The sequence below is a fragment of the Rhagoletis pomonella genome, unplaced genomic scaffold, assembly GCF_013731165.1.
Source record: "Rhagoletis pomonella isolate Grant_MI unplaced genomic scaffold, Rhpom_1.0 Rhpom_scaffold_00007, whole genome shotgun sequence".
NCBI classification, from domain to species: domain Eukaryota; kingdom Metazoa; phylum Arthropoda; class Insecta; order Diptera; family Tephritidae; genus Rhagoletis; species Rhagoletis pomonella.
This window is the reverse complement of record NW_023458561.1, coordinates 68,281,775-68,291,992: the sequence shown is the minus strand read 5'-3', so window position 1 is coordinate 68,291,992 and position 10,218 is coordinate 68,281,775. Positions and strand designations below refer to the sequence as shown.

The window sequence follows — 10,218 nt, the reverse complement described above, 5'->3', positions numbered from 1 at the left end:
TTAAGTACACCGTGTTTAAAACACAATTATAATTCACACTAAAAGACAGACCACAGTTACAAGTAGATATGCACTTACAATCGCATCATCATTTTTCGCTTTAACTCCCAGCAGTGGCTCACAAACATCTTTATCGTAGTCGTAAACAGCGACGCAGGTTTGAAAAAGTAGTTGATTTTGCAAGACGGCCCCTTATTTATTTTTATTTGAAAATGAAGAAAAACTCGTTACATGCCAGCAATTTTTAAGGGTATAAATTAAATATCTTACCAGCAATTGTTGTGGAAATATATATTAGAAATACAGCCGGTTCAATTATAGTTCTCTTCTCGGATATCGTAGAAACTCTGTCATCATTTGAATATTCTGAAGGTGAGAGTGGTTTTGCACTGCCCTTCTCGGAATGGCCGATGGTTCCTAGAGATTGCTGCATGGCAGTCCCGTTTTGTGAAGGTGATGGTGCTTTCACCTCCGTTCCAACCATTTTCGATTTTAATTGTTTTCACTGAGTAGTTGACTTTGAGTTTTTAGAATTTCTAATTACGAGTATTATTATATATTTTTTGGATTGTGGCGGACAAACACTTTTGCTAACGGTAAAAATTATTTTTCACAAATCTGTTCAGTTTCGCATCCTCAGTGCTACTAAATCGCTTTTAACGTCTTCTCTGTTAATATATGTATGTATGTACATAGATATGTACGCCTGCCGTAGACATTTAAGCACTTCTCTGTTCAAACATAGTTCAGATGAGATAAGGATATTGCAGTACTACTTAACTTTCAGTCACTGCATTCTCCTACGAACGTACTACACAAACAAATCAAGGGGTTGGTTGACTCACTTGCAACAGGTACTTTTTAGAGCTTTGTAGTTCTGTAGCATTCGATTGCCAAATAATCTCATTTACAAATACGTATTTTAAATATGTAGAACTTTTTCAATTGGATACTTTTGTAAGCATGTAAGTATTTGTGCGCGTGTGTATGAGTTAGATATTTCCGTTAATAATCGTATGCCGCCTCTGTGTGTCAGTTCTTATTTTATAAGTATTTATTTGAGAGAAGTCAGTTACATATTTGTCTGTGGGACGAACGACATATCGCCACAAATGCATTTTAGCACACAAATTAAATGTTGAACGAATAATATATTTGTATAAAAATTGCATTTCTCTGTGGACTGTTAACATATTTAAATTAAACCGATCGAACTACTCTATTTTGCGCTTCACCATATCTTACCAATGTAAAAGTGCCGATTCTAGTGAAGGCATTTTCCTGTTTTCGTACGAATCGAAAATCATGAATTTTTTCCATCATTTTCTATACGAAAAGTCCAAATTTTCGATTCGTAAGCAAGAATACGCCTCAATGTATTTAGAATTCAACAAAGAAGAAGATTTTTGAAGTGCAACTTTTTTAGCGGCGGTTGGTTGGTTGGGAGTGAATTGGCAAATGAAACGGAAATTTCACACGGAAATGGTGCAACGGAATTGGTTGGGGCTGTAACAAGTGCTTCATGTGTGTATGCATATGGTATTAATTTAACCAGAATTTACTAATAAAAGGTTAAAGAATAACACTTAGAAAAAGACCAATACAAGAATGAAAGTAAAGGTGACTACGTACATAGATAAAGAAAAGGATAAAGGCAAAGGTAAAAATAAAAACAAAAACAAAGATGCTAAAGATAAAGGCAAAAATGAAGACCAAGGAAAATTAAACATTTTACTTATATATGTAAGGGCAAAGGTGAAGGGGAATATGTAGATGAAGAAAATGATAACCATAAAAGTAAAGACAAAGTGGAGGAAGGGGATACCGATAAAAGTAAAGATGAAGATAGGGCAAGAAAGATTAGAAAGAGAGAGAGACGCAGAGACTCAATCTGGGAACTATTAGAGATTTTCGGGACTTATCGATAAAATAATCGATATTTTTATAGGTTTTTATCGATTTTATTATCGAAATTTTTATCGATATTGTTGTCAATTTTGCTATCGATATTTCCGGAACTTATCGATATAATAATAGCTATTTGTATCGATTTTGTTATCGATATTTTTATCAATTTTGTAATCGATATTTATCGATTTTAATATCGATTTTGTTATGGATATTTATATCGATTTTTTATAGATATTTTTTGTGGATATTTTTAACTATTTTTTTATCGAAATTTTTATGTTATCAATTTTGCTATCGATATTTTCGGAACTTATTGATATAATAATAGATATGTTTATCGATTTTGTTATCGCTATTTATCGTTTTTTTATCGGTATTTATCGATTTTGTTATCGATGTTTATCGAATCTGTTAGCGATATTTATCAATTTTGTTATTGATATTTATCGATTTTGTTATCTATATTTATCGATTTTGTTATCGATATTTATCGATTTTGTTAACGATTTTGTTATGGATATTTTTTTATCGATAGTTTTATCGATGTTTTTAACTATTTTGTTAGCGATATTTTTATCGATTTTGTTATCGATATTTATCGATCTTGTTATTGATATTAATCGATTTTGTTATCGATATATTTATCGGTTTTGCTATCGATATGTATCGATTTTCTTATCGAGATTTATTGAGTTTGTTATCGATATTTATCAATTTTATTATGCATATTTTTATCGATTTTGCTATCGATATCTTTATTGATTTTTTTGTGGATATTTTTATCGATTTTGTTATCGATATTTATCGATTTTATTATCGTTTTCCAAAAAAGGCCCGGTTCAGTTAAAATAGAAAGCATATGTGTATATGATAGCATATTGTATGGACGTCAATTTGAAATAACTCGAATATGTTATCCATTTTTATCGGGTTTATTTCTCCTTATGTAGCGAATATATATTCCGCGTTTGAAGAAAATCGGACCATAAATGCGATTTTTTAGCATAGCTCGACCCCTTCGTCACCTATTGGAAAAATTAAAACTATGTGCACTCCTCCTACAAAACACTTTTCCTGCAAAGCATCAACCATTTGAACCGGTGAGGAAACATAGGAGAACATTGTTCACAAATTGATTCATGCTTGCCTATTTATATGAATAAAATGTTTTTATACATTTCTCATTCCACGGTGACGGGTGTGACATTTTAACTCACATTTTAAGGCTTAGTTCTTAAACTGTAATATATATAAAGATATGTGTACACAATGCCTAAACAAAAATGTTAAAAACAATTTAATCCAAACGAGTTGTATGAATTTAAGTCAATGTGACGGGTGTGACGAGTACGCAATCGAATTATCAGAGTTTTTCTGCTAATTACGTTTTCTACTTATAATTTTAAATAGTTCGTTGTATAGTCAAATAAACATTTTCAACATTTACGCCAAAGTTACTCACCTATATTGGAAATTATAGATATATTCCAAACGCCACTGTGACGTGTGTGACTTGACTTTGTGACGGGTGTAACAAATTGAGGATGAATACACAAATACACATTAGTAGACAGCTAAACTAACTTTATTTCTCAAAAAATCGGATTTTACAAACACATAACAGATTATGTCACCTAAGGACGCGATAATCCTTGATCGGACTCTTTATGTCCACTGTCTGTCTGAGTCACAGTAAAGTACCTTATTTTTAAGTAGTACTATACTGTTCATGAAGCTGTTACCTTTCAAACCGTATGAGATACTCTTTTTACCCTGACAAGTGAAGTAACGTTTTTTTTTTGTATCCGTGACAGCATAGCTTAGCTTTCCCATTGCTCGAGCAACATATCTTTATGGTTAGCTTTATCATCGGTGATCACAAGCAGATATATGAACCATTTCAGATCAGCAGATAAGTAACGGTAACAGTCCCTGGCCGAATTTATTAAAATTTGTCAAATTTGTTAACATAATCGTTTTTTTTTTAACAAAAGCATATAAATACTTAAAAGCAATTCGCACATATTCGCCTGTGTCATAACGTTACTTAAGAAAATTAACCTCTCATATGAGTTTTTAACTGGTATAACCTAAAATTCACAATATCTGATTTTGAGATAAATTTCGAAATTTTGGCTTTAGTCTTGAAAGTTAGATTTATTCGAGCTCCGTTTTAAGCCTTGATCTTTTCCTCGTCGTTATCGTTGTTATTATTCAGTTTCTAAATGTTTTGTTAGACTTTTAAATTTTAATTCAAAATGGATACAAAAGTGTCTAAAGTTTTTTTTTTTCCATATACATACAACAAACATGATACACCTTGTAAAATCTAAACAAATTAACGGTGTATCTAATCTAATTGTTAATTATATTTGATGTACATTTCGTACTAAGTTTTAGGAGAAAGTATTCCCCATTTTGCGGTGACTCAGATCAGATAATAAAAAACGGGGGTTTCGCTAATTTTTCCGTCATCATTTAAATAATCAAAAACGAAGTGTTTTCATTGACAGCGCTAGGCAATAATCTTATCTGAACAATTACACAGCTTACAGTAGTACATCTTCAAACATATATGTATGTATGCATGTAGATAAAATTGTTTGCAGACATCTAATTACCCAGCAGGAAATGTATCTAACTATAAGCTAACTTGAAGTTGATTACAAAGGAACTAAAGGTATTTATTATCTGTATATTTTCTTTGACGAAAGTTAACTATATTTCTATGGCGATGGCCGCGAAATAGTCAAGGTTGGTTACCTCTGAATTCGATGTAACTAACTTGTAACTAACTACTTTTGGACATACAATATCAATAGGAAAAACAAAGTATTTTTTTTTGTTTTAGTTTTATTTTTTTATTTATTTACTTTATTTATTTTATTACATTTCGTATTTGTTAACATATTCTGCTGTAGGTGGTCCCATTTTCGAACTTTGTCAGACATCACTTCACTTTTCTGCAGGGTAACGAAACCGTTGGGTAACATGTATATATGTATGTATGTATATGTATGTGTATGTGTTTTTATTATCCCAGTGGGAATTAGGAGCACGTAATAATACCTTATTAGCAACTTACTCTTCACCTGGCAGTCATTACCATTTCCCTGCCGAACGTCCCTTACTTTTACAAAGGCATGGCCGCCTTATGTAAGTAGGAATTTAGAATGTACATTTGGTATCAGACATACTTCTGAGCCGCTATACAAAGTAAGTTACGTGTAATGCAGAGCAGTCGCTCGGAGTAGTTCGGTGCTTGGAAATAACTTCGGCTGCACGTTATTTTGCAACTGACAACGTAATGTGTCTTCGGAGGTGTTCATTTTGCCCTTTACTAGTAGATGACGTTGGCCATGATGACAATTTTGGTACTAAAAACTGAAAGAAAACATGGCTTACTTCGCAAGGTGCTTACCTATTTTCCCAGTGGGATCTTTGCAATATTAAGACGATGGCGATGACTTGCGGTTTTCGTTGTTTATATTTTTTTTTATAAAAAACGAAGCAAAATTTATCTATAGGCAGTAACGATTTCAGACTGAATGCAATCTAACTCCAATAGATTTTTATTATATCATCAGAAAATCTGCTTCTTATTTCGCTTCATTTTTATTTTCTGAGCCTATATATGTAGGTCAATAGCACGTTAAATAGCTTACAATGTTGCTTTCAAAATGAGCCCTACCTCTAACTAAAAAAAAAAATAATAATTTTACCTGAAAATTCAATTAGTAAAAAAGAGACTCTTACGTTACAAATAGTTTTCTACCGAAAACACATGGATAATAAGAGTATAGGAAACTGCTTTATTTTATTCTGAAAGTAGGTCGAAAGTGCTCGAAGAAAACCAGATTCCTCCATTTTTTAGCCTGGTGGATTCCGCGGCAAAAAAAAACTTTTTGATATTTTGGACCAAGAAAGTTAACTGATTATTTTGTCGTATACTTTTTTTTATTAACTTCAAAATACTGCAAGCCAATCGAAGAGAAGAAAGTATAAGGCAAAAAATGGCGGTCCTTAAATATAAACAACCCTAATTTTATGTTGTGCTTTTTTAATTTTCATTAAATTAAAAATATCTCAGAATTAAGTGATATTTCATGTTTGAGAGAAGGAGATTCGTGTCAATATTTATATTGTGTGAAACCTCCGAATATTTATAGCCCAAATATAATCAAAAATCTGCGAAACCTGAGATAAAAATTGTTCCCCTTGGTTTCTTTTTCGGCGATTTGGGCCATATGCTTTTAAATTAATACAACTCTTATATATGTACTAGTTAACCCGAATGACGTTAAAACGCCGAAAATTGTAATTCAAAAACCTGAAACCGATTTCAAATATTAGTCAGAATTATAGCAACCGGAGTGCCATATTTCATCAATATCCGTACAAATGCGTCTGAGTGAAGAGAGGTCTCGCATAGTGTCCCTGTACCGATAAAAAAGTTCTAAGTTCAAAAAATAAAATTTCAACTCACATCTACAGCCTAAAGTCTTTGACTTCGTTCTCTCATATTTGAAATTCGTAAGAACGTTGCAAATATAATGAGGTTCACAAAAAATTCCCTCTTGTATAATATACATACATACATACATACATACATACATACATATATACTTAGTTAAATCAGTATGTCATATATCAGTAGGTAGATATTTTTCGTCCATAGTCTTACCATATGTATGATGAGTATTTGCATCCTATTTATGTCAAGAATCCATGATTCTATCTAAGCGAATTATACGATTTTGTAGAACCAGTCTTTTGTTACTGAGGAACGCCTTCAAAAAGCAGTTCAGACCAAACTTATCTTAATGGCGTTGTTAGCTAACAAATTGGGACCAGTTATGAAATCCACCATAAGTCTGCAGTCGTTCCTTGGCATTTTATGTACAAGTTTTGTTAATTTGAGATCAAATGACCTAAGCTCACCGATGATAATATAATCCCGATATTGCGTCTATATTAGCGTGGGCCGAAAATCCGATTTTTTTTAGAATTTTGATTGGTAATAGCAAAAATATGGTTCCTTATGCTCTAAAAAATATCTTTGTGAAGTGTGAAAATTTTTGGTCAATATCCTAGGCTCACCCATGTCCATCAAAGTTCAAGTACTAAAAAATTTTTTTCTTAGCTAACTTCGATTCTCTACAAAAAAAAAAAAGCGTGAGTACTAGGTACTCATGAAATTTGATGTGTATACATATGCGAACGGCAAAGCATAAAAGTACGTTTACATATAAATATAATCTCAATCAAAGCTCGTTAGCTGTCAAATTGGTTGTGCTTGTTATTTAAACAACTCGAGGAAAAGTTAAACTTCTTCTCTGTGCCACCGTGGTCACTTTTTTTTTTGCAACACATATTAGGCCATTTAAATATATTTTAACTGAATATTTTATTAAAAATACCTTTACAAACCTATTTTCCTTACTAGCGTCAATTTTTGTTTACTTTAACATTTGACATTCCTCATCTTCTTCGCAAGTATAATCGATAAAACTGGGTTGGACACCAAAAAGTTATCGGTTTAATCTGAGATATTTTTAATTATAATTTTGCATGGCTAATCTCTTTTTCTAATAACAGATTAGGGAGTCAAGCTCGAAAATTAGGATAATATTTTTATATATAAAGGCGATTCAGTTACACACATACAAATGTAGGTTAGGTTAGAAATTAAATATTAATTTCACTTAATTTTATTCATTTTGCTGATTTAATTTTTTTATTCATTTTCATTTTTGATTCTTTTAATACATGACATTATCGCTATGATTGATAAAATATACTTGTACATATATACTTGTGACTTAAGGGCGTTAAAATATCTTGGAAACACCGCATATAGGTAGATTTTTAAGTTTTATGCGGCAAAAAATATTGGAAAAAGTTCCCTTATATTTTCTATATATATTTATATTTAATTTTTTATTTTATTTATTTATATTTTACATGGCACACTATGATAAAAAAAAACACAGAATATTTTTTTACACCTTAGACACCAGAAGCAACAACAAAATACACTAAAATATTGGTTTTGCTCTGTTTAAGATGCCTTGGCTCATACTAAAAAAAAAAAAACAGACAAATCTTGTTTTGTATATTAACTATGTATACCCTAAGAGACTTAGATAACCGTGGAATTGAATTTGTACCTAAAGAGTACAACCTTCCAAACGTCCCACAACTGAGGCGAATTGAAACTTTTTGGACAAATTTGAAAAGGTGTGTTTACGGCAAATGATACACCGCAAAAAATACCACTCAATTAGTTAATAAAATCAAAAAGGAGCTTAAGGACATCGATACAAAAGGAATTCAATGAGGAAATCGTCGGCAAAAATAAGAAAAGCAACCCGTAATGGATCAAATATATTTTGTAAATTAAAGTAAAGTTAAGTAAATTTTATGTTTCTTCTGATTTCATTCCCATACCATACGTTAAGTTAATGAAATTCGATTTCCCTAGAGATGGAAATCCTTTCTAAAGTAATTTCAAACTGAAATCTTCTTAAATCTTTTTCATCTAGCATTGTGATACATAATTTAAATTAGGTTGAATTTGATTTTCCAATCACGAGGCAACGATTGATCTCCATATCTTAATAATTCATTTAAATTATTAAATTATTTGAATGTAACTTTTAAAATACGTGACAACCCTCCTAAATACAGACATTTTAGAATTAAAGCCTTTTCAACCCCATTACGATGCATACCGATCTTTTAATAATTTATATAACCCACTAAATAGTTTGAATTGTAATTTTTAGGCACGTGGAAATCCCTCTCGATCACTATAAATGTTAAAACTACAGATTTCTTAACACTCTTTCGTTTAACATCCATATTTCCATATTTCATATAACTTGTATAAATATAAGTTTATAAGTTTCTTATATAATACTTTACTTTACTTTATACTTTACTTTACTTTACTTTACTTTACTTTACTTTATAAGTTATTATATAAGTATTATTTATAAGTCATTATATATCTGCACTCTAATGTTGGCCGATGTACTTTCAACGTACTGCATATATGATGCCACCAAATTAAAAAAATTACAATGTGTAAAAGATGACTATGATTTGAGAAACTAAAGGCTCTGTTATGCATACTTGGCATTGTATGCACTGCTATACCATTTTTACGTAGAAATCAAAAACCAACAGACTTTTACGTATGTAATGCTGTGCGTTGGGTAACCGCTTACACGCGAAGCTCATTTAACAGATTCCTTATGTGACAACGCTCAAGCAATGCCAAGTATGCATAACGGAGCCTTTACTACCTTAATGCTTACTTAGTGTAGACTTTATTTCCGTAACTTAACTTAATATTTTGACCAACCCGTTATATGAGAAACTACGTTACTACGTTTATGCATAAGCCAATTCACGAAATTATTTCATGAATTTGGGTTCAAATTGGCAACATAAACACAATTTCATGAATTCAATTATCTATACAGGAAAATTAACCAGGAGTTTCAGCATCATTTCATGAAATCGTGAAGTCCTAGTCCTGCAACGCCACATTTCATAAATAGCTGTTTACTAGGGTTTTAGGTACGTTTTTAGATTCAAAAGGTTGTAGTCGACATAAACATGATTTTGTTATTGGCATACTCGAAATTCATTCATAAATTGTTATATAGGGCGTATGTGAATCGGTAACAAAGTTCTATGGGCAAAGCTGTTGAATAATATTTTTACTATGGTGAGAGAGTTTTGCCAATTTGCTGTGTGAAATGAAATCTTTTTTGACAGCATTAAAATCTTGATAACTGCAGATTTATGCGGCATAAAATATTACAAATCGAAGTGAAATTAATATTTTAAGAAAACATCTACCATCGCTGAGCGCAATTCATCAATTTATGCTTTTATTTAACGAAAAATTTCACACATCAACAATCTTTCCGATTGTCAAAATTTTCTATTCATTTGTCAAAAATTTCACTAGCCTCATAAGCTACTGAAATTTTATTCACCTCCTAGTTGTCAAAAATTTACTCGCAGCGAACTTTGTTACCGATTCACACACGCTCATACATGAAGAAAATAATATACGTGTACATAAGTAATACTGTGTGAAAATCTTCCATGCCAATATTTAATTACTTTTAACTAATATGACTTTTAAGTTAAGGCGTGCGAGTAAACGTTTTAGATGACTGCGTATGGTGCTACGGCGCGTATACGTTAAGCTCGGAACACTTTGACGACTGCAACTTCACGCCGTAACGACAGCGACATCATTTTGTCGACAAATGTCGCCTTGAAGCC

The 10,218-nt window shown here is 31.5% G+C and overlaps 1 protein-coding gene across 1 annotated transcript in view; it reads right to left on the bottom strand.

Annotated features, from left to right (window-relative positions):
- LOC118743982 overlaps positions 1-800 on the bottom strand; it is a 969-nt gene extending 169 nt beyond the window's left edge. The window contains exons 1-2 of the mRNA XM_036476745.1: positions 271-800; positions 79-191 (exon numbers count right to left, since the gene is read on the bottom strand). Coding sequence (XP_036332638.1) covers positions 79-191; positions 271-484 — 327 coding nt within the window. The 5' untranslated portion in view covers positions 485-800. The remainder of the gene's footprint in view (positions 1-78; positions 192-270) is intronic.
- Positions 801-10,218: the final 9,418 nt, after the last annotated feature.